A 27,300-nucleotide genomic window follows, 5' to 3' on the forward strand; every position below is an offset into this window, starting at 1 on the left:
TTTTTGTTTAAATTTTATTATCTTTAGAAAAATTCTATTAACAAATTTATTTAAAAAAAATTCGTTCATGGGTTACAAACGACACAAATAATTATCATTAAATTCATTCATAAATTTAATACAGTTCATTCATAAATTTTTTACATATTCATTCATAAATTTAGTACAGTTCATTCATAAATTGAGTACAGTTCATTCATAAATTGAGTACAATTCATTCATAAATTAAGTACGGTTCATTCATAAATTTTCTACTAGTTACTATATACTGGGAATAAGGATAACCAATGGTTAGTTACTTTTTTTTTAAACTTCAATAAACTTTATCTAAGGTAATATTTAAAAATTTATCTAGGTGAGTGAGAAAGACATTTCTATATAAAGAAATCTGATAGTACGATTGGACGACACGATTAATTTAATTTCACTTGTTTTCCTTTTTTTTTTTTTTTGTCTTTTTATTGTGCTTGGAAATATTGTACACAGGTTAGTTGGTCAATAAAATAACCTATTGACCCATATATATATATACCGAGTGATTCTGTTGAAAAAGATTAAATTGCATTTTATAATTTAATTTCTTTCTCATTTTTTAAGTGTGTCATGAAAAAAAAATTGCTTTTTTTATTTATTTAGAAAAATATTTATCTACAGGGTGATGCATTTATTTTATTTTTTTTATAAATATATATTAATATAAATTATTATATATAAATTAATATAATTATTATATTAATATATATATTTATTTATAATGCAATATATTTTATAAATAATAATATTATTTTATTTTACATTTATTTTATTTTATTTATATACATATTAAAATATATTAATATATATAAAAAAATAAAAAATAAATATATATATGATAATAATTATATAATAAATAAACTTAAATAAAAAATATATAATAAAAATAAATAAAATAAACTTTTAATTTATAATTAGAATTGAAACGATTATTTTTTATTTTTTGCATCAACGTTATAATAGGAATATATACATTTTTTTAATAATAATTATAAATAAATTTTTTTTCCATATAGAATGACCACATTTTGAAAAAGAATTTTTCTATCGAAATAAAAATGCGACATTTTGACAAATATTTTTATAAATATAATACAATTTTTTTCATATAACTCATTTAAGAGTGTTTTAATTAAATATATAAGATGATCATTTTGAAATTGACTATTTTTGTTAATATTTTTAAATTAAATTAGAAATAATAAATAAACGTCCTTTGATTTTTTTTAATTTTATGAACAAATACTACGTTGAGATTTCGGGTATATTTTTCTTTCTTTGATTAAAAAGAAAGCAAAATAAAAAAAACAACAACAACAATTCGCAATCATGTTACAAAGGTGTACTTTTGTCAAAAAGGGATCTTTGTTTTTTGTTATCCCATAAAAAAAAAATAAATAAATAAATAAAAATGGTGAACGATGAAGCATGTGTCATGGATGCATGTTAACGCGAATTAAATGAACCATGGAAATCAAAATTGCATGAGCATGTTCTCTTCTTTCACCCACCAACCCCCTTCTCTCACAACCCCCCTAAATAAATAAGCATTAACTTAGATAATATTAAGCTAATAAATAAAAGAAAAAATAAAAATAATAAAAATAATATAAAAACGAAGATAAATATTATAGAATTTGTTTGAACTTAATAAAAATATTTTTGTTCATTTTTTTTTCCTCGTATCTCATGTTTCGACATAAAACAAGATTTCTCTTCAATTCCGTGTATTATTTTAATTCAAGGGATCATTTTTAATAAAAATATTATGTTCAATCCTTTAGGTACATTTGACGTATCAATACGTCATACATTTGTTTAGGTAAAAAGGCGCATGACGTTTTAATACGTCATTGAAACTGAAATGAGATTTAACTAAGTTCATTCCTTGCTTTATTTTAAAGTAATAAAGTAATTGTTATATTTTATAATTATTTATATTATAATATAAAATATTAAGTGTAAGTATTAGTATATTTTGTATTTTAATTAATATTATAATACTTATAATATTAACTATATTTAAATAATACTAATTTATTATAATATAAAATACTTATAATATATATTGCATAATATATAATATTGTATATTAATTTAATATATTTACTATTTATTAATTATTATATATATATATATATAAAATAATTTTATAATATATAAAATATATTATAAGCAAGTATTAGTATTTTATATTATAATTAATACTATAATATATATAATTATATATTATATCTATAATTATATATTATAATTATATATATATATTATATATAATATATATAATATTTATATATTATACATTAATATTTATATATTATAATTATATAATAATATTATTATATATAATATTTATATATTAATAATAATTATATATATATATATATATATATATATATATATATATATATATATATATATATATAAATATATATAATTATATATTATATATTATATATAATATATAATAATTTTATATTATATATTATATATAATAATATAATTATAAATTATACAATATTATATAAAATAATTAAATAATCTATAAAATATATTATAAGTATTTTAATATATTGTAATTAATTTAATTATAATATTTAATATTAATTTACAATTATTATATTTCGAAAAAATTTACAAAAATATGTGTACCCAAAGGGTTAAAAAAAAAAAAAACAAAAAAAAACAAAAAGGAAACAAATGACAAATATATGTCGTCAAATCGGACGATCATGCATATAAGGTTTAGGTTTTTTGTCAGTTAAGTGCGTTTCGATGTAAAACTAGTCTTATAAAATCCTATATTCAAGTATGAAAGAAACCCCATAGCATCAAAAAAAAAAAAAAAAAAAAAATGAAAAGAAAAATACAAGGAGAAAAAAATAAGATAAAAGAAAATAAAAAAGGAGTTGTACGTGTATAGGTGTGTTTATGTAACTTAAAAAGGTATTTCCGGTTCTAAGGGTGAACCCCATTAAGATGTGGGTGAACCCCGTTAAGATGATCCAAAAAAAAAAAAGAATTTTGTGAATGACTATACTCATTTGCATAAACATATACATGAAAATAAAAAATAATAAAAAATAAAAGAAAAAAATAAAAAGAAAGAGAGAGAGAGAGATAGAGTGACTTATATTGGGTGTCTCATTAAACTCGATCAGATTCTGTTAAACGTAAGATAAAACTAAAATAAGAAACGATTAATCTTTCAACCCTTAAAAAAAAAAAGAAGAAGAAGAAAACAAACGGGTGGGGGATATGTTTCTTATCTTTTTCAACTTTTATTCTTTCTACTTTTGTTTAATTTGTTTTAATATCATTTTATTTGATTTGATTTTATTTGTGTTGTATTTTTTCTATCAAGGTCATTCATTTTCCAAACTTTCAAAAGATACGGGTAAAGAAATACAATTGAAAAAGTATTCATTTGAAAGTAAGGAGTTTTAAAATGGCACACACACATACACACACACACACCTCCCTTTGTATAAGAAGAAGAAAAAATGGGGGAGTGGGAGGGGACAGGAGAAGGAAAAGAAGAAGGACGAAAGGACCAAAAGAAAGTTTTAATTAGCGCGAGTTTATCCCATTTATCTACGTGCCCTGTTGAAAAGTAACAGCAACACTCTTATCCCTCATCCCCCATCCAAATGGGGTAACAAACAGCATAGGAGGATCCTTTTTATCTAACCTAAGAAATAAAATTCTCACACCTTTTCTTATTTTGATAAAAGAAAAGAAGAAAGAAAAGTAACAATAATAATAATAATAATAATAATAATATAAATAATCGAATTAACCCTTTGAGTGATGAATACTTATAACTAAAATATTTTGTAAGAATGGACTAATTTATTATTAACTTAGATTCTAATAATAAATTATATTTAATAGTATAATATAATAATATTTATAATATATAGATATATTATTATTATAATATGTATTAATATATAATATGTTAATTAATTAACATATACATTACTTTATTTTACATTACTATTAACAAACACGTATATGCATCGATAGCACTCTAAGGGTTAAATATAGTAAAATATAAAATTAACAAAAAATAAAAAAGTATCGATACAGTATTGCCATAATAGAAAGGGGGGTTGATACCATTAACATAAGTTTCCAAAAATCTCAAAGTTTTCTAAAAAAGTGTTGAAATGAAAAAGAAATGAAAAAAAAAAGTAGGTGAAAAGGGGTGGGAGTTGTGGATAGTCATGAGGCTCCCCTGGCTGAAGAAGAAGCTAAAGGAAAGCTTCCATCGGAGTTGGAAGAAGGGATGAGATAGGGGTTGAGAAGGGGGTTGTTGAAGAAGCTAAAGGAGAAAGATAAGACGACGAAGACGACGACAAGGAGAGGGAAAGGTGAGGTGAGGTGAGGTGAGGTGAGGTGAGGTGAAATGGGGTACGAGAACGTAAAAGGAGTAGTGGGGTTAGGATGAAAGTGGGAGTAAGGGGGTGGGTTAGAGTAAGGGTAGAAATAAACGAGGTGTGTTAGGTAGACTGGACCCGAACCTACCTCCTGATCTCGACAATGGCCGACAATAGAACGTCGACTATGGTTTTGCATATGAAAGAGAGGAACGAGAATGGAACCAGCCAAAGATAGATGCACCCTTCGCGATATTATATCTGACTCCTTCTCTTTCCCTTACTATATCTAACTCTCTCTCTCTCTCTCTTTCTCTCTTTCTTTTTCTTTTTCTAACTAGAACACACACATATACAGACATATATATATATATATATATATATATTGTATATGATCTCTCTCTTTCTCTTTCTTTTTCTCTATTATCCTTTTTCTAACATACACCCACATATATATGTATATATATATATATATATATATATATATGAGTAAAAGAGAGAGTTAGTGATGGTTATGATGGTCGTGGTAGTGGTGGTGATAGTGGTGGTAGGTTTCTGTCTATATTTTATTCTTCTCTCTCTCTTACTTTGTGAATCCTTCCGTTTATCCTGTGAGGGGTCTCTTACCGACGAAGGGCGGAACGATCGTAAGTCGAAAATATCCGGAAAAGGGAGACCCTCCAAGCAAAGAGGATAAACCTACTCGAGATTCTTTATCTCTTCTAACGAGCCTCTTCTTCTTCTTCTTCTACATTTTTCTTCTTCTTTTTTTTTTTCTTTTTTCTTTTTTCTTTTTTTTTTTTTTTTGAACTTAACTCTTACTAGAGTACTATATTTTTTTATGTCTTTTTATTTTATTCATTCATTCCGGTTCCCTTTGATATATATATATATATGGTATAACAATATTATAATTAAAAAAATCCTACAATTATTATCTTACTTTTGATACTCTGTTCATTCGTCTCATTCTCTCGAAACTTAGTTTTTGAAAGGTTTCACTTTTTAACACGTGTGATCTGCACACATGATTCTTTTATTTTTATTTCATATAAAATACTAAATATTATTCTAAAAAATTTACATAAATTAATTGCAATATTAGAGTTCAATTTTTATCATTATTGTAATTTTTTTTTTAATTTTAATTTAATCATTTATTGTATTTTTGATCATTATAAAATATGAAAGAGAGAAAGAGAGAGAGAGAGAGAGAGAGAGAGAGAGAGAGAGATAAACATACGCACGTGTATTTATAATAATTATTATATATTTTTTATTTAAATATACTTTAATCTTTTATGTTTTTTTTTATTTTTTTTTTTTATTTTCTTAACTTTACTTTTACTATCGTTCTATATTTTTCTATGTCTTTATTTCATTCATTTATATTACCTTTATTTTATTTTATTTTAATATTCGTGTATAATAATTCTGATCATTATAAATTATAGGAAAGAGAGAAAAATAGTATACTATTGTTTTTAAAGTAATTATTCTATTTTTTATGAAACTCTCTTTTCATTTTTCATATTCTTTTTACTTATCTAATATTTTGTAAATTTTAGAATCAATAAAATATAAATAAGAAGACAGACTGTATAACTATTATATATTAAATAATTTTTTGAATCACATCGCAAGACTTTGAAATAAGATTTTTGAGTTACCTGATTCGATAGTTAGATCACAGAACCTTTTGTAATAACCAAAGTGTCACGTTTCGGTTCTCGGTCATACCAACACCATAATAGACAAACGTCTGCTTCGTCTATCCCATAAACTACCTCATCGAAAGGTAGTATCGATAAAATACTAGATACGCTTCTGTTACTTCAGTTACTTCCTTCGTATCTTCCTTCGTACCTTCCTTCGTACCTTCCTTCGTACCTTCCTTCGTACCTTACTAAAGAAACTTTGTATCTATAATCGAGGAAACCTTAGCGGTTTGAAGAAAATTAAAGGAGAGAAGAGAAAGAGGAAGAGAAAAGTGAACAGCAGAGTAACCATAAGATATAAATACATACACAAATACATATACATATAATACATACGTGAATACATACATTAATACAAGTTACAAGTATATAGCTTTTAGTAACATTGAAGTTTAAGTCGAAGTGCTGCTGCTACTTCTACTTCTACTTCTCCTTTCGTCTTCTCGTCAAGAGTTTCTTACACAAAATGACTACTGCATCATCATATACGAATACCTACGTAACTTAAAAGTAACTTTAATATATATGTAGTATAATACTCTGTAAAAGAGAAACCTAATCTTTTGGATTGTCTACAATATTCATAAACTCTCAATATATTTAGAAAAACCCTTTTCTTCATTCAATTCTTCTCAACAATAAACATACTTTAAATATGTACTGTACCTAATCTGCAGCAATAGAGTCTAACATTTAATAAAATGATTAAAAAAAAAAACAGAAATGAACAATCAAACTAAGAAAAAGAAAACGAAAGAAAATAAATATACAAAAAAAACATTGAACGAAAATTAAAAATAGAACAAACTAGAAAAAACAATTGTACAAATGATTATCATCATCCAGAATAAAATTATTTCTAATGGAAAAATGAAAGGATAAAAAGAGAGCCCTATAGAAATAGAATATACATCTATATATACACATATACATATACATAAACATATTTATATATAGAAAGGATATATTATATGAAAAAAAAAAGAGGAGAAAACGAAGGAAAAGGAAAAGGAAAAGAAGAAGAAGGAGGAAAAGGAAAAGAGAGGAGGATTCGTGAGCTTAGCATACTCCGCATAATGTATTATAAGTGGAGGCACTCACAAGGCCATCACTACCAAACACTCCAAGCCCTTTCCACCTTTTGCACCCCTTCCCTTTTCCCTTCCCATTTCTTTTTCCTCTTCTACCCCTTTTACACATCCTACACCTTCTTTCGCTTCACTCCTTCTCTTCTCCTCTTCCACCTCTTCTTCCTCTTTTCGTTCTACCCTTTCCCCTTCTTTTCTACTCGGCAAGCAGGGATCTTCAGTTAAGGTTCTACCTTCTGTTCCCTTCCCTCTCTCCCTCTCTCTGTCTGTCTGTCTCTCTCTCTCTCTCTCTCTCTCTCTCGATTTCTCTCTCTCTCTTTCTATCTATCTATACACTCCACTTTGGAGTTATCGATAAGAAGAGAACCGCAGACCTCTTTTGTCGGTTGATAGATAGCCTTTCAAAACGACGCTAAGGTCAGATACTCGACATAGCTAAGGGAGTTCAATTTCGTGCCAATAATATCTATGCTATGGGAGAAAAGCTATGGGTGTCGATAGTCAAATCTATATATCTATATATGTGGGTGGGTGTTAGGTAAGGATATGGAAAAAGAAAATAAGAAAAAGGACGACGAATTGATTTTTGTGATCCTTCGTAATCGAGGTAGGACAAAAAATGGAACAAAATTGATAGAAGTTTTATTTTTTTTTGTTTTAATAGTATTTTATTATTTATTAATTTTTATTATTTATATTATTATAATCGTTATGGGCTCGTCGTTCGTGCTGTGAGAGAAAAGCTATGGGTGTCGATAGTCAAATATATATATATATATATCTATATGTGGGTGGGTGTTATGTAAAGGTATTGAAGAATAAAAAAAGAAAAGAGAGGGACGAAGAATTTATTTTTGTAATTCACTGTGATCGAAGTAAGGACAAAAAATGGGAAGTATGCTAGTAGTTGTCAATTTTGTATAATATTTGATTATTTAGAAATGTATACCTTAGAAAAGAAAATGTTTACACATGTTTTTTTTATTTTTTTTTTTTTATTTTTTTTTTTTTTTTTGCAATTTGTTATACTTTAAAATTATTTTTTACTTTGTTTTTTTTATTATCTAGGAATGAAGAGAGATCTTCTTCCGGGGGTTGTTTGACAAAAATGAATTATTATTTTTCAAACAAATCAAATCATTCAAAATGATATATTGTCGTGATTGTATCATTGAGATGAATTTTTCGAATGAAACAATCGAAAATAAAAATAAAATAAAAATAAAATAAAAAACAGATCGTGTTATAACGTCATAGGAAAGTTAATTTGTGAGGATTAGAAAAGAGATTACTGAGAAATGGGTTTGTGAGGCCAGGTAGCGTGGATCAAGGCGGATACCAAGGCGATCTTAGCAATTCACGAGCACGTCATCACGAATAATGCTCGTCTATCTGTCACGCACAATGATCAAAACACCTGGACGTTGAATATACGTGGAGCCAGGAAGGAGGATGGTGGGGTTTACATGTGCCAAGTTAACACCAATCCTATGAAAAGTCAGGTATGATTTTTCAATCTATTATACAATCTAATTTTATTTCATTCAATCATATTTTATTTTATTTTATTTATTGATTTTTCTTTTTATACGAATAGAAATAGATCATTAAATCAAATTTGAATGAATTTCCTTCTACATTTTTTCTACTTAACATTTTTATAATAGAAATATCATTCCTCTCTCTCTCTCTCTCTCTCTCTCTCTCTCTCTCTCTCTCGCTCTCTTCTACTATTTATAATATTTTTTTTATTTCTACGATTTATTAATAAACGTGAATTCAATGACGTAAGACAATCATTCAATTATACTTTATATACAAGATCTTCCAATGAAAAAACTCCAAATAAGATTTGAAAGTAATTTAATAATTTTCATTTATTATATAATATTTTATCGAATATATTTTGTTGTGTTTCCAATGAAGACACAAAAATAAGATTAGAAAATATTTTAGTTTATCATATTTTCATTTGATACAATATCTTATTGAATATTCACTGTTCGTGTTTCCAATGATGACTCAAAAATAAGATTTGAAAATAATGTAGTTTACCATATTCTCATTTGATATAATATTTAATCGAATAATAATTTCTGTTCATGTTTCATTAGATAATATCATAATTAATATTAAAGATTGATTAATTAAAATATGGAAAGATGTTAATTAAGTTAGATATAGTAAAAAGAAAGAGAATGAAGGAGAGTAAAATGATGATCGATTTCTAACACAAATTACAGAGCGCCTTTCTCGAAGTAGTAATACCACCGGACATCATATCCGAGGAAACGTCCAACGATTTAATGGTTCCGGAAGGTGGTTCAACTAAACTGGTATGTAAGGCTAGAGGATATCCGAAACCAGAGATCGTTTGGAAACGAGAGGATGGTTCCGACATAATAACTCGTGGTGGTTCTACTGGCGGAAGAACGAAAAGTATGAAACGAAATTATATATAATCCATTTTACTTTCATTTTTCATTATTATCTTCCTTTCCTTTTTTTTTCTTTTTTTTTTTTTTTTTGCTAATTTTTTTTTTCTTCTATTAATTATAAAAATATGAAAAAATAAGTATCAATCTTCGTTCAATTTATTATCTATCAAATTTATGTTTTATTTTTTTATTTTTTTATTCTTTATTTTTTTTTCTAATAATTTATAATCAGAAAAATAATAAGTATCAATTTTTGTTCAATTATTTATCATTTATTTTTCTATTTATTTTCTATATAAATTATTATATTTGCTTATTATCTATACCAACACTTCTTAATATATATATAATTATATTTATTATCTACTCAATTTATTTATATCGTATTTTTATCTATAAAATTATTTATTATTTTTATTTATTATTTATAAAAATATATCTCTTTATACATTTATTTTATATATATATATATATATATATATATATATATATATATATATAAAATAATTCAAATTAACACGTACCTTGGCCAAACCCTTTTTATCATCTGCTTTGTAAATGTATTATTTGATTTTTTTCAATAATTTTAATATTATTCAGTATTAATTAAATTAATTTTGTATTAATAATTAAATTAAATTTACTAATTTAATAATAAATTAAATCAAAAAATATATCTACGTGTACCACCGGTGGCACAGGTGACCTAAGAATCAAGTTTAACGTGTACCATCGGTGGTACACGTGACATGAGGAACGTGTTAATAAATAAACAAATATAATAATAAAAAATTTAAAAAAAGAACCCCAATAAATATACGAAAATACGCTGATACCGTTTGTGGTGAAAGGGGTAAAAAAAGAAAAACAAAAAACACAAAAAATGAATTATTCGAGTTATACTACGTTATAATATTGATACAAACAATATATGCATATATATATATTTTTTTTTTCTTGGTTTTCCCCGCATGGGATTTCATTTTCACAGCACAAACTGCAGTCGGTGAGGTTCTAGTTTTATCAAAAATAACTAGAAGCGAGATGGGTGCTTATCTTTGTATAGCAAGCAACGGAGTACCACCAACTGTTAGCAAACGAATAATGTTGCACGTACATTGTAAGTATTACAATATTTCATCATCTTTATAATAACATAATCATTCTAAACAATAATAGATAATAATAATAATAATAATAATAATAATAATAATAATAATAATAATAATAATAATAATAATAATAATAATAATAATAATAATAATATATTTGCTTTATTAGTAAAACTCATTAAAATTCGATATAAAACATGTACCTCATATTATTTCATAATTTCTCACGCTATTATTTAATATAAAAATATATATTATGAAAATAAAAATATATATTATTAAATAATATATATTATATAATATATTGATAATTATTTAATATTAATATAATTATAATATATAATATAAAATTTATATAATATATAATATAATACAATATAATATAATATAATATAATATAATAATATATAATAAAATAATATATAAATATAATATAATAAAATAAATATATAATATAATAAATTGTATTATAATATTAAATAATATATATATTATTAAATTAATATAATATAATATATATATATACCTCATATTATTTCATAATTTCTCACGCTATTATTTAATATAAAAATATATATTATTAAATAATATATATTATATATTATATTAATAATTATTTAATATTAATATAATTATAATATAATATTATAAAATTAATATAATATATAATATAATATAATATAATAATATAATATAATAAAATAATATATAAATATAATATAATAAAATAATATATAAATATAATATAATAAAATAAATATATAATATAATTAATTGTATTATAATATTAATATAATATATATATATATATACCTCATATTATTTCATAATTTCTCACGCTACTATTAAATATATATAAATGTAGGTGTATGGGTGTGTTTGTGTAAGTGTGTATTGTGATTCCATAGAAGATATCCGAGTAATTCCATCGAAATGGGTTAATTGTCTGCAAATACAGTCGGTAGAGTACCGAGAATTTGATCTATTGATGTATAATCCGCGTACACTCGCGCTTAGAGAGATATTACCTGCACAACCTTGTTGTTTCCTAATCCCGCAAACACTATTAATCATCTATTCAAGATAGTACGCAGTTTACCAGACCTCGACTATACGTTGCCGCTCCTCCATTCGTCGTTCTAGTCGTCTTTTATCGTATTTCTATAATCCTATCATTTCGCCGTCGTTGTTCTCTTCGTATATCTGTAATCTTCCTCCCTTTCTCCTTTCCCTTTCCTCCTACTCTTTCTCTTATCTTACCTTTCTTTATTTGTAATAGTCTCTTAATTCTCAGAATAATCGAAATGAGATGTAAACAAAAATAATAGGAAAAAGAAGAATATATATATATATATATGAGCAGTTTATTTTGAAAGTGGCCTAACTCCATTTATGTTTGAATCGAGATATTGAAGGGTTTGCATTTCAATGCAATGAAAAAAAATATACGTACAAGATATTAACGAGTTATACTGCTTAAGTGTATCTAAAGGCTTCAAATTTATATTTCCTATTAAAATAGTGGCAATTATTTAGTAATTAATATGCGTTTTCTAATCACGAATGGAGTTAGGCCACTGTCTACATCAACAATTTGATTTGTTATACAATTTCAAAGGGACTTAACTCCATTCAACCTAATTTAAGATGCTTCAAATTGAAAAAAAACAATACTCAATTTATTTTACATATCTTTAAAACATTTCAAAAAACATAATTTATGCGATTCCAAACATTTTTTAACTACATAACGTACAACATTACAAACATAACCTACAAAACAATTTACTACTCATCTATATCTTGTGTGTGAAAGGGATTTGAAGAAATCATGATGTTCCGATGGTATATATCGTAATAGATCAATTATGTCCTTGAATTTTACTGTTGTAATTTGTCTGATATTTTATATAATGGTGTCAATACAATACTTTCGAACTTTTTTGATCTACCTCAACGTGGTAATAAATTCAGGATTTTCAAATTTTCATTCTCATTCATTGATGTCTTATAAAAAATTTTATATGGTTCATTTCCGACAAAACGCACCCAACATATTTTTTAACCAATTTATTGATTCTTCATCAGAATTCTTTACCCTTTTAAAAATTGCGTCTTCTAATAATTTTGTTCATACAATAACTTTTTGTCTCATTTTATTTATCAATAAAGTACTTATCATATTTACTTGGAATATAAGCAACCTCAAATGCTTTATTGATACATAACATGAAGTTGTACAATAACCACGTGCAATCGGAAAATAATACTTGACAAATGGAGTTAGGCCACTTTGAAAATAAACTTTTCATCATTCCATTGATCGGCAAATTTTCTTGTTACAAAATCTTCATAATTTTATTTATATTTGTAACAAATTGCTTCAGAATAAAAAGATCATGTAAAAATGTAACTATTAAGGTGCGATTTCATGCTGACGCTTGACGCTAGCTTTGAGCGTCAAATTTGACCACATTATATAATTTCGATTGAAGTGCCATCTACATAAGAAGCAACGATAAAGCTGAAAATATTTGAGCTTTAAATTAATTAACTCTGTTATCATTTACTTGACGCTAAAAAAAGTAAAGATACAGGCAGTTGCGCTTGTTAGATATTATTTAATAATTATTTACGAAATATTATAATATATAACATATTATGAATTTTGAAGAGGTAATACCTATAACAATTCTCTGTTTCATATAAATTAAACAAATCATTGTTTGCTTTGTAAAAAATTAAATACTACATTCTAACCTATTGATACTCATAAAAGTATAAACAAATATTTTAATATGCCTTACATGTTATACAAAAAAACAAATGGTCATTAATAAATTGCATTGATAATGTTCATCTTCTTACAAGTATTTTATAAATTATTATGTTGGCACTGTTAATTGTACTGTGTTGTTGTTGATCCGAATAGGTTAGGGAATAACATAAATCGATAAGTCAACTTTCGATTTTTTTTACTTGTAAAACGCTATTTTAATTCGTCAATGTCGCTTGACGCTTGACGCTCAGATTTGAAGCTGCTTCTTATCTAGATGGCACTTCAATCGAAATTATATAATGTGGTCAAATTTGACGCTCAAAGCTAGCGTCAAGCGTCAGCATGAAATCGCACCTTTACGGTAACTAACTCGATTTTTTTGGAAAATGGACTTAGGCCACTTTCAAAATAAACGGCTCATATATATATATATACATACTAGGGGTGCCCCGGCCACGCGTTGCTGTGGCTAATAAATATATAGATAGATCTGAATCTACGCACATAACATTTGTCACATAACATTCTTTTTCTCTTTTTTCTTAATGTCGAACCAACTGCGCATGAGCGATAACATAAGATCACCACTTACTTCACATCATATAATTTTTACATTGTCTGAATATAGGCACATATATCATTCGTCTTCTTTTTCTCTTTTTTTTTTTTTAATATCCTTTTAAAGGAAAAATAATTATGGTGGAGTTACCCTTATCACTCTGGGGTATAAGAAGTATACAAAAAACTATTCTCATACCTAGCGAATATACACACAAAAATTTCCTATAAATCGGTCAAGTCGTTTTGGAAAATAAGAATAACAAACACTGTGACAGGGGAAATTTTATAGAGATAAGAAGATATAAGTATAATATAGATTTGGTAATTGTAATTTAAACCTTTAACTCACACATTAAAACCCAAAACCTATTCCAATCTAACGATCAAACTACTCGTCCTCCCCCTTTTTATATCTTTTTTTTTTTTTTTTGTTCTCGATATTATCCTTGTCCAAAACTTGCGCGAACTATACTTAAAAGTAAAAGAAAGACATAGAAAAAGGAAAAAGAAATAAGAAATAAGAAACAAAAATATACAAGACTAAAGTAGAAACTGGTGTAATAATAGTAGAATAAAAAAAAGTACAGCATTGCAAAACAGCAATGGTAACGGTTCCTGCTACTGCTTACTACTATCGTCCTGATACGACAATCGTCTTCTTCTTCTTCTTCTTCTTCTTCTTCTTCTTCTTCTTTTTCTTCTTCTTTGCATAATTTCTCTCCTAGGAGAAAGAACCGGTAAGATTAGGCAGAACGAGGGAAGAAATGAAGGAGAGGAAGGGGTGTTAGAGAGGATTCGCCAAGGGATAAGTTAAACAAAATAAAAAAAATAAAAAAATACTGAAAGAAAAATGGTATAAGAAAAGATTCGAGGTAAAATACAACCTAAATGGGATAGAAAGAGAGAGAGAGAGAGAGAAAGAGAGAGAGAAATAAAAATAAAAAAATAAGAGATAGGAGGTAAGAGAGTAGGGGGTGGTTACGTCGCTAAACGTAAAGTAAGTTGAAAGAAGATAGAAGAAGAAAAAAAAAGGATATAAAAGATAAAAACTAAGAAGCCGGGAAATAGACCATGAGTTAAAGAGAAAGAAATAGAGAGAGAGAGAGAGAGATAGAATAAGGATAATAAAATTACACCCTTAAGACAATATACTAAATATATATAGTAAAAGTTAGGTTATATATACCTATATATTTATTAATAAATATATATCAATATATTATAATATATAATTATTATATACATATATTATATATAACCTAAATAATATATTTATTATATTATTAATTAATAATAATTAATTATATAATAAATATATATTATTTAATATATATTGGTTATATTATATATTTATTAACATATATATTAGTATATTAAAATATATAATTATTTTATACATATATTATATAAACTTAATTATAAATTATATAAATATATATATATAACCTAACGCGTAACCTTATATATATATATAAGGAAAGTATTGTGTTTTCACGATTTAACAAGTGTGAGAAAGAATAAGAATTTCTTTTTGGGGTAGAACGGTAAGTGTAAGGTTAAGGGTAACGCGTAACGGGTAAGGGTAAAAGAGTTTGAAGGGATCAGTTGAAGGCCATGGGATACTTTGTTCTCTTTCTTTCTTTATCCTTGGAAAGTTGGAAGGGTTGGAAGGGTTGGAAGGACGATAGTGAGTTAAGCAGTGGTTACGACCTCAACTGGCCGTGTCTTAGACACCCCCTAACCGAAAGGTAATTCTTCCCCGGAAATTGGATCTATGGGATAGGGATTCTTCTCTTCTCACAGTACGATCTTTTGCACCTGATCTTTCCTCTTTAAACTATAAGATAAAATCGTCATGGATAATCGAATTTCATTGAATACGTTTATAGTTCGAACATGTTTGTTAGTTTGTTCGTTTTTTTCATTAATTACTTGATTATATACTTGTTTTATTTATTTTTTATTAAATCTAATTAAAAGTTTGACTTATTATTTATTTGTTTTATTCTAATCTATGATTTGATATGTTTTATTCGAATATTTTCTTATGTTGTATTCAATTTTTATTTAATATTAGTGTGTGTAAGTGGATTTGTTTCTTATGTGTTTTTTCTAATTGATGATTTGATACACTTTATTCTAATATTTTTTTTATTTAATTATATCGTATTCAATGTTTTTTTTTCGTATCAGTGACTCGTTTATTATGGGTTGTTTTTTTTTTAATTTATAATTTGATATATTTTATTCGAATATTTTTTTATTTATTTATATCATATTCAATTTTTCTTTCGTCACTATCAAATCATATACAACATTTTATATAATTGTAATATTTAAAGAATTTTAATTTTAATAACAATATTATAATAACCAAGCTCCACCAATTCTTAAACCCAATAACAAAAATATTTCTATCACCCTAATCATCCTAATCAAATTATATACAACACTTATTGTAATATTATTTAAAAAATGAACTCCACAATGCATACAACTTTAATAATAATAATAATATTATAATAATCATCATCTATCAATTCTTAAACCCTAATAACAAGAATATTTCTATCACCCTAATCAACTAATCCAATTATTCGCTAAATCATCAAATAACAATCCAACATAATTCATACTTCTCTCTCTCTCTCTCTCTCTCTCTCTCTCTCTCTCTCTCTCTCTCTCTTTATAATTTCTATTACCGCACGTGACAAATCCAATATTATTATGTACATAACAATGAGCAATCTATTTTCATCCTTTCTATCTTTCTCTCACTCATTCCCTCACTCCCTCACTCCCTCTTTCACTCAGTCACTCACTGACTCCCCCTTTCTATTTTCTTACTCCAATATAGAATATCGAATCGAATGGTACAATAAATTCATCTTTACTCAATCTATCTTACTATTATCTATTTATTATGTGTCTATGGTGTGAGTTAGTTCTCGGTAAAAGAGATACCGTAAACGAAAAGAGGATTCTACATCCGTACGTTATCGTATCACCGCAGAAGAACCTCCAAGAGTGAAATCCTTTGCTCCCAATGCTTGTAGATACTACAACAACCCCCTAACTGGTTGGGTAAGAGGGTTGATTGTATACCATCCTAACCACCACCACCACTACTACTACCACCACCACCATCACCACTACTACTACTACTATTTCTACTTTTACTGGTTCTCTGCTAACTGGTAGGGGTCAATGTTGATAGTAGTAGGTGATAAAGTAGTAGGGGTTGAAGAAGGAAAGGGATGAAGGGCTAAAATCCTACTGCTTTCAGCAAAACCACCGGGCTACGAGCTGACCAGTCAGTCGACCTCGAAACCCATTAAGGGCTAGCAATGTTTCGGCTCGCAGGCTTATTTCATACCCACAATCACATCTATGAAAAGGGAAAGAGAATCAAGAGAGAATGAGAGAAAATATGTATGAGAAAGAGAGAGAGAGAGAGAGAGAGAGAAAGAGAGAGAGGAGATAGAGACGTTTTACCTTCTCCTAGAGAACACCGACTATTATTAGCACAGGATTTATCTCTCTCTCTTTCTCTTTCTCTTTCTCTTTTATCCAATTTAAATGATTTATCTTCACCGCGAACCTTACCGACAAAAACCAACAACCTCGCGACGCATTCTTTCTCTTTTTATTTTTCTTTGTAATTTTTTTTTGAGCTTTATTGGTGGTATGCCAACACCATCGCCCATCTTTTTTTTATTTTTTTGTTTTTGCTACTTTACTTTACTTTACTTTATTTTACTTTTTACTAAACACAGGTAAGGTGAGAGGAATAGGTTACAAGAAGAAAATATTTGTAACTTGTGTAAGGGGAGAAATGATTTTTTGTAAATGGTTTGTTTAACTTTGACACTTTTTTCCACATCCAATGTGCATTAATATGATTTGATATGATATATTTTTTGTTCTTTTCATTTTATTTTGAATAATGTTGGGATAATTATAATTAAATATAATAATTAATATTTGGTATTATTATTGAAATAAATAAAATAGTGGGTTAAAGGTTTGAACAATTCTGTTCTTAAATCAAATAATGTTAACTTACTTTCTTATGTAATCAAATTTGATCATTGAAATAATGAAAATTTAATTGATTTATTAATTTATTTATTTATTTATTTTCAAGAAAAAGAAAAATGAACAGAATTTATTTCAAAATGAATATAATCCTATTCGTGATAATGAATATCATTCTATTTTGTGATAAATCAATGAACATATTTATTAATTTAACAAAAATCTATTATTCTACGAATTCTAAAACTTTGACTTGTTTTTTTTTTTTTTAATTATTTTTTTTTTTATTTTATATGTACCATAGAAATGGTATTACTACGGATTAAGAAGAATGGGATTTTCGTCGTATTTTGTTTGAACAATCATCATTGTCTATGATTGAAATAAAAATATTCGTGTGTGTTGGTCGTTTGGGTTTTTCCCTATCATCGTAAGGATTGATTTATGGTTGTTGCTTGCTCTCTGCTTTTTCAACGTCGTATGATAACGAATTTTTTAATTGCTATGTCTGCTTAAAAGCGTTCGTTCGTTCCTTCGTTCGTTCCTTCCTTCGTTCTTTCGTTCGTTCGTTCGTTCGTTCTATTTTTCTTTAGGTATTTTCTTTTTATTTTTTTTTATTTTTCCTTCTTCTTTTCCCGTTTAACAGCAAGGAAGGAATATCGTGTTCCATTCTTTCTCTCTCCTGGCTTATGTTCGCTCGTTAAAACTAAAAGCGACTTTGATTAAAAAATCGACGCATAAAGCAAACCCACCAACGTTTTAAACTTCGACTTCTTTGAATTTTTCTTTTTTTTTTTTTTTTTTTTGATCGAGAAAAAATAAGGAAAGATATGTCCAAGTGAATTGAGAAATTTATAATAAAAATCAGAAAAAAAAATAATCATAATCCTAGTCTAAATGCACACGCACACACACGCCTGTCCATACAATTTAACACGTGCAATCTGCACACATGATTTTTTTATTTTTATTTCATATAAAATACAAAATATTATTCTAAAAATATGTATAAATTATTTACAAGATTAGAGTTCAATTTTTATCATTATTTATCAAAATATTTGATTTGCAAACATTTTTAAAGTGTTTTATTATTTATTTTCTTTGTAATTATTATAAAAATGCGCGCCTGTACGAATGCAACCCTCCAAACACACTTTGAAAATGTTGCTTGCGAACGCCATCTACTGGGACGGAATTTTTTTCTGCCCGAAAGATAGGCAACCCGTCATACATAGATGTATAAACAATTTTGACTGAAAAAAAATTCCGTCCCAGTAGATAGCGTTCGCAAGCAACATTTTCAAAGTGTGTCGGGAGGGTTGCATACGATCAGGCGCGCATTTTTATAATTAAATTAATAATTAAATAAATAATTACAAATTAAAAGTACAAATAATATTATAATAATACAATATAATAAATTATCCTCGAAACTTAATTATTTGAAGGTTTCACATAAAGTATTATGTACATTACAACATGCACAAAAAATGCACAGGGTCTGAAAGGGGTTAATGTTACTTCAAATAAAAAACTAGAAGGCGTACACAAACTTGAAATAGAATAAAGTAAACAAAAAATATATTTAAACAAATCCATATATATATATACATAAAATCACAAATACCTAAAAAAATTCTAATCAATTATCTGATTGTAAGTAAAAGATAATTCTTCTTATATTAGTACTTCAATGTTCCTGAGATCCAAAAATCCTGAGAAAATAATCGGTAGTATCCTTTCTTACAAATCCGGGATGAGAAAAATCGTGGAGAGAAAAAAGAGAAGAAAAAAAAGAAAAAAGAAAAAAAAAGAAATAAAAAAGGAGTAGAAGGAGTGATTCTCTGGTAAAGCACGTCTTTTCATTCTTATCTCGTAATATCATCTTAATTTTCTATTACCTACCACCTATGTAATATCCGGCTCACATTTAGCTCCTATCACTGTCATGATCTTTATTGCACACTGCAAGACTATTACACCATGTAACACACACACACCCACACACACACACACATACACACATATATACATGCATAGACTCAGACACAGCAACGTGTACAGACATCTTTAGGAAATGTTATCTTTTAATAACGATAGGGATACAAAAGCACTGTGAAAGTGTCGAGAAGAAAATTTGCCACTTTCCACCCATCCCCTTCTTCCTTTTTTTCTCCCTTTTTAATTAATTCATATAATCCTATAAAATAAAATAAAAAATATATAAAAACATGCACATAACACACATTACACGTTGTGTAACCTCACGAATGAATTTTAAACGTTGAAAATAAACAAAAAAGATTGAAAAATAAATCATGCGAATCGTTGGTACAGAACGAATGTGGGATAAAAATTAAAATTTAACAAATAAAAAAATCATTAAAAAATATATATATATATACATAGAAAGAGAGAAAGAGAGATAGAAAAGGGGTCAATTTTATTTCATTTTCTTTTTTTTTTTCTTTTTTTTTGAACTCGCGAATATTTTCCTGCAATTTGGAGAATTTGTCAATTAATTTCAGATACACGAGAACGCGTGAATTTATATATATATATATATATACGTAAATGAATTTAACGCATACGTGTGTATACGTGTGTGTGTGTATGTGCGTGTGTAATCACGAGTATTCCCTGAGAATGGATTGTTTTTCGATAAACGACCGCAATATAGCGAATGCGTTTAATACCTAAATAGAAACATTTTGGAGTAGTGCAATTTTCATTGTATCGAAAGCACTACTAAAATGTTATCTACCTTGGTAGGTAGATAGGTCAGTTGATAATATCTAATGTTAATTAATCGCACATCGAATTACATTATTTTCCTACACGTTTATTTTATATACTATTTTTTTTTTTGTTTGTTTTATTTTATTTTTATTTTTCAACATATATTTATGCTCCATATCATTTAAATGATATACATGTATATATATATATATTATGTGTTTTATATTATCCGAGTAATTTAATTTATTTTCAAATAAATTTTCCACATGTATTATGAATATTTTTCGTAATTTCTTTTAAAATAAGAAGAATTTATAATTATCGGTTAAATAAATATTTAATTTTAAATGCGTTCGAGATAAAAATTATTATACGTTTTATAAATATTTTCTCTTTTTCGTAAAAATCACATTGATTTGCTATGACAAAAATAAAATAAATTAAGAAGAGAATTGTTAATAACATTTAGGGGTTGTTAACTTCAACGTAAAAAAATAAATGAAATAAAACGCATTTATAAAAGGTGCGATTTCATGCTGACGCTTGACGCTAGCTTTGAGCGTCAAATTTGACCACATTATATAATTTCGATTGAAGTGCCATCTAGATAAGAAGAAGCTTCAAATCTGAGCGTCAAGAGTCAAGCGACATTGACGAATTAAATATAGCGTTTTACAAGTAACAAAAATCGAAAGTTGACTTATCGATTTATGTTATTCCCTAACCTATTCGGATCAACAACAATACAGTACAATTAACAGTGCAAAAATAATCATTTATAAAATACTTGTAAGAAGATGAACATTATCAATGCAATTTATTAATGACCATTTGTTTTTTGTATAACATGTAAGGCATATTAAAATATTTGTTTATATTTTTATGAGTATCAATAGGTTAGAATGTAGTATTTAATTTTTTACAAAGCAAACAATGATTTGTTTAATTTATATGAAACAGAGAATTGTTATAGGTATTACCTCTTCAAAATTCATAATATGTTATATATTATAATATTTCGTAAATAATTATTAAATAATATCTAACAAGCGCAACTGCCTGTATCTTTACTTTTTTAGCGTCAAGTAAATGATACCAGAGTTAATTAATTTTAAAGCTCAAATATTTTCAGCTTTATCGTTGCTTCTTATGTAGATGGCACTTCAATCGAAATTATATAATGTGGTCAAATTTGACGCTCAAAGCTAGCGTCAAGCGTCAGCATGAAATCGCACCTTAAAAAAAACAAATACGATCAAATTTACAAATGAAGTATAATAATATTTAAACATAAAACCTAAGAGAGAAGAAATCCTTTTTTGAAAGTACACACAAATCCAAAAGAGAAGAATGTTAGGTGAGGATGAAGGGTCCAGAAATTCATAAACATTTTCTACGAAATGAAAGTGCTAGGACGATGACAACGAAAAGGGCAGGGGAAAGAGTAGGTAAAGGGGTTGTAAAGGGGATAAAACTATACTAGCGGGTGGATAGTAGGATTTTAAGCAGCCTTTCTGTACCAAAAGAGCATTACAATGTTCTCTCACATTGGAAGATGCAGCAAATGCACCAATAGCATCGCATGAGTCGTTGAGTTTCGGTCAAAAGGAACGAACGAACGAACGAACACATCTAAACGAAAAGGATGTTAAAACCTAAGCAGCTTTTCCATGAGCCGTTTACAATATTCGAAAAGGAAGAGAAGAACCCTCATAGTAGTAGTAGTAGTAGTAGTACATCTAGGGACTTGTACTACTCGTTAATAATAAATGTTATATACTTGTCAAGAACTTGTCGGCATTTCATTAACGTAAAAGCTCCTAGTAGCCCGATGGTTGTTAATGAGTAGCAAAAACTTGAATATGAAAAAAGAGAAAAATGATAAAAATATAAAGAGAGATAGAAAGAAACAGAGAAAATAATAAAAGATTAAAATTGTTTCATATCAAATAATTCCCATATATTTATATATAAGAGGGGGGAATGGGGATCTAAGTATTTGTATGGTAGAAATATAGAATTGTATATAGGGTGGTTGTGATATTTCAAATTAGGACAGACACACTATAGTATTCTTTATGAAATAATCTAAAATAGAAGTGATATAATATAAGAAAATATTATATTGCATATAGTATGTTAGAAATTTTTTATTTGGTTATATTTTTTTTTTATATATGGATGCACCGATGTAACACCTATAAAAATTTTCAAATATTTGTAATAATATTATTTCTAATATAACGTGTGTTATTTCTGAAATGACATTACAAAAAAAAAGTTGTATAATAAATTATTTTCTTTTTAATAGTAAATATTATTATAAAATTTCTTTTTATAATAATAAAATAAAAACATATTTATGATTTATTCTATTATCAAATAATTGTCAAATATTAATAACAATATTATTTCTAATCTAACTTGTGTAATTTCTGAAATGACACAAATGTAATCACCAAAAAAGGAAAGAATATAATTATAAGGAAGACGTAAAGGTATCTTTTCGAGAAAAATGCCATTTTACATCTTCCCACCCTCTCATTGTTTTCATTTTCAAAAGCGTTATAAACAATGATAATAGATAAAGATAGAAGAAAGGTATATATATATAACATACACACAGGTTATATGTGACATCGTGATAAATTACAGTTCATCCGATGGTTCAAGTACCGAACCAACTTGTTGGAGCTCCAACTGGAACTAACGTCACGCTGGTCTGCCACGTAGAAGCATCACCAAAAGCCATTAATTATTGGACTCGCGAATCGGGTAAGGGCCCACTATGTGTTGTTTATCCCTATCCTTGTCCTTCGTTAACTACCGAGTAAACTTTCGATGTATACCGCTAAAACGAATTACTAAAAAATCCTTTTTTCTTTTGGTTTTTTTTTTAACAGAATGATCAAATGAATGATGATTTTTTTCTTTACACCCTTAATACTCTTATTATCACGTCCTTTGAATTTAATTAACTATGTTTTACATATATATATGTAGGAATAATTTATTTAGGGTGAGAGGTGCGAGGTGAACATACACCCAGTTTAATCCTACTAATAAGATTTATTTAAAACAGGTATTAGAAAAAGTACAATATTAGTTTCACAATCTTACGGTTACAACTTACATGAGCGACTGTATTCTTACAACCGATACAACTGCGACTGTTACAACTGATGTTTAACTACGGCTACGACTGCTACTACTCTACTGCTCTACTTCTACGACTGAGACTACATTACTTCTACGACTGAGACTGCTTTACTTCTACAACTGAGACTACTTTCCTTCTACCACCGAGACTACTCCTTTCTTATTCTTTTCCATGTCTTTTATATCAGAAATCACCTACACCCCTTTTTGAGAGGGAAGAAGCTTACAAATCTTACTGACCAATAGCATAAGGATCCACCCCATAGTCCACCGATAGGTACAGCCTATGGTTTTCGGTAGTGGGAACTATGCATACAGAAACTTAATCTAGCACATCGGAATGTTACCCCTTTTTATGGCATCGCATATGTTTACACAAGTATCGGAAATTCTTCAAAGGGTCCCTACACTGCACACATGGTTTTTTCTTACACCAATATCCTAATAACCCTCAAGGTTCGTTTATGGTTTTATGGCCCACCTAATCTTTTCTTTTAATCTGAATAGATTTCTCCTTTTCAATAAAATGAGATCTACAGAAAAGACTGAATACTAGCTTTTGTCTACCTCTGCTACACTTAAAACTCTCCTACATTCGGCCATTCTGCGAAACTTCGGTCCCCGAAGATTGAGTTTCTTCTTCGTACTGTTTATCGCGTTCTTTTCTTTTTCTCAACAGGCCGTTTTCCAACGTGAAATCTTCATATGGTCGATGTTCTGCAATCGTCCTAATCGCTTCTATTTTCTTTTCTTCGGATATCAACATTGTTTCGTCTTTTTCAATCTCTTCTTCTTTGATTTCTCCCGTGGGTTCCACTTTAACCGTTGTTTTTATTTTTTCTGGAATTACAACTGCAGTTACTGTAGGCTTTTCAAATTTACTTTTTACAACATCTATCATTGGTATTTTTTCTTTGCTTTCTTCCACCGTTATCTTTATCAAATCTTTGAAAATCTTTATTTCTGGTTTGATTTCTGCTTTCTCTTGTATTTTTTCAACATTTTCTGATACTATTTCTTCTATAATCTTCATCCTTTCCTGCGCAACATCTTCTTTTGGCTCCTCTTTGTCTGCTGGTTCTGCGATCTCTTCTTTGACTGGAGGCACGACTTCTACTTTTTCGTCAAACTCTTTAAATTTTTCAACTTCACTAGGTGATACACTTTCGACACTTTCTTCCAAGTATTGCGTTATCTGTCCGTATAAAATTTCTTCATCACACGGAGCTAATCTACGCGATTTTAACACTACGGATTTATTATCATTCAACTTAATTCGTACTTCTATCGGAGTTTTTACCTTTTCTAATACCTGTTTTAAATAAATCTTATTAGTAGGATTAAACTGGGTGTATGTTCACCTCGCACCTCTCACCCTAAATAAATTATCCCTATATATATATATATATATTTAAGTTATTTATTGAAGAATAAGAAAATAAAATTTTTAAATGAATGCAAGTATTTAATTATCCGTTGGTTATTATAATATATTTGCAATTCATTATTTTTATATCAAGAAAATAAATGCAAAATAAAATGTTTATAGGAAAGTTTACATGTAAAAAAAGCAAAAAACAAAAAATAAAAAATAAAAGAATATTTTTATATTTCATTCTATCGAAATATTTCAACAAATGATGAATTATTTGATCATATAATTATTTATATGATAATAATTTAATTTTATAAATTATATTATTTTTTGTTATAGGTGAAATGATCATAAGTAACATCAAATATTCGATGTCGGAGACAAAGACGTCATCGTATAGTGTGCAAATGAAATTAGTTATAATGAATTTACAAAAACAAGATTACGGTGGTTACAGGTGTATCTCGAAAAATTCGATTGGAGACGCCGAGGGTAGCATCGGACTTTACTGTAAGTTTTTTTTCACGAATTATAATAATAATAATAATAATAATAATAATAATAATAATAATAATAATAATAATAATAATAATAATAATAATAATAATAATAATAATAATAATAATAATAATAATAATAATAATAATAATAATAATGATGCCTTGATAACAATAAAAACACACGCACATCGTAAAAGTCCTGAGGTTTTTTTTCCGAAAAGTCCGTAGGGTATTTCCGAAAAGTCCGTAGGGTATTTTCGAAAAGTCCGTAGTATAATATACAAAATAATATATATATATATATTTAGATATATATAAATTCGTAATATTTTCTGTTAAGGGTAGTATATGTATTAATAATTCAAATATGTAATAAACTTTCTGTGTCTCTTTCTATTTTAATATGTAGTTAGATAAAGAAAAGGCAAAGGATACGATTGAAAGAAAATAACAAACGTACTACGTATATATGTATATCGGATAGATTTCACATGAAATTAATATCAACTTAAAAATATAACTATTTTCATCCTCCTACTTTTACCTACTCCTCTTACCATTTTCTTTCTCTCTCTCTCTCTCTCTCATTCTTCCTCTCTTTTTAGCAATATATATTTTGAATTGATATAATCCTTAGCTTACAAGTTAGGTAGAAATTGAACGAGTTTTGTTGCAACAGGTTTATCGGAGTTACAATCGAAACGATACGCGCGTTTCACGAGTAAGTGTATATATCTGGCTGGTGTATATGAGTATGTGTTTATTTCTGTGTATATGTGTGTGCACTAGCGTGCTTCATCAAAAAGATTATTTTACATAGAGAAGTGGAAAGGAAAAAGGCGTAAAGAGTGAAATAAAATAAAAAGTATGAAAGGGAAGAGGGACAAAATATACACACATATCCACACATATACACACATATACACACGCAATCATTCTCGCACGTATACACAAGTTCATAGAAAAAAAAAAAAAAAAAAAAAAAAAAAAAAAAAAACAATGAATCGCAGAGTAGAGTGAAAAGTGGAATAGTTTTTTGGAGTCACGCGATGAGCTAAATTCAGTGAGATTAACGTTTGAAAAAGAGTAAACGAGAAATGTTATATGGGGGTGTGTTATCTGCCATTCGAAATTGAATTCTTTCATTTTCACATTCATAACGATATGTTTTATAATATTTTATAATGTCCAATCAAAATTTTTATTATAATATTTCACGTTAATTAAAAATATTATATCGTCGTTCTGTCAAATAAAACAAATTTTTATTTTTATTGTTATTGTTATTGTTATCTTGTCAGCAATATCTATATGTAGAATATATTCGTTATTTATTCAATCCAATTTATTAATATAGTAAAAGAAAATGCTAAAA

At 27.1% G+C, this 27,300-nt stretch overlaps 1 protein-coding gene across 3 annotated transcripts in view; it reads left to right on the plus strand.

The window, feature by feature from the left end:
- The window catches only part of LOC107070562 (lachesin), a 180,661-nt gene that overhangs the window by 148,585 nt on the left and 4,776 nt on the right, over window positions 1–27,300 (plus strand). For all 3 annotated transcript variants that reach the window (XM_089178478.1, XM_089178481.1, XM_089178480.1), the window contains exons 4-8: window positions 8,538–8,723; window positions 9,465–9,660; window positions 10,651–10,779; window positions 23,547–23,666; window positions 25,765–25,935. In XM_089178478.1, the coding sequence (XP_089034604.1) occupies window positions 8,538–8,723; window positions 9,465–9,660; window positions 10,651–10,779; window positions 23,547–23,666; window positions 25,765–25,935 (802 nt within the window). The remainder of the gene's footprint in view (window positions 1–8,537; window positions 8,724–9,464; window positions 9,661–10,650; window positions 10,780–23,546; window positions 23,667–25,764; window positions 25,936–27,300) is intronic.

This window comes from Polistes dominula, unplaced genomic scaffold, assembly GCF_049000335.1.
Source record: "Polistes dominula isolate Pdom_NZ unplaced genomic scaffold, Pdom_raw_medaka contig_11, whole genome shotgun sequence".
Lineage (NCBI taxonomy): Eukaryota > Metazoa > Arthropoda > Insecta > Hymenoptera > Vespidae > Polistes > Polistes dominula.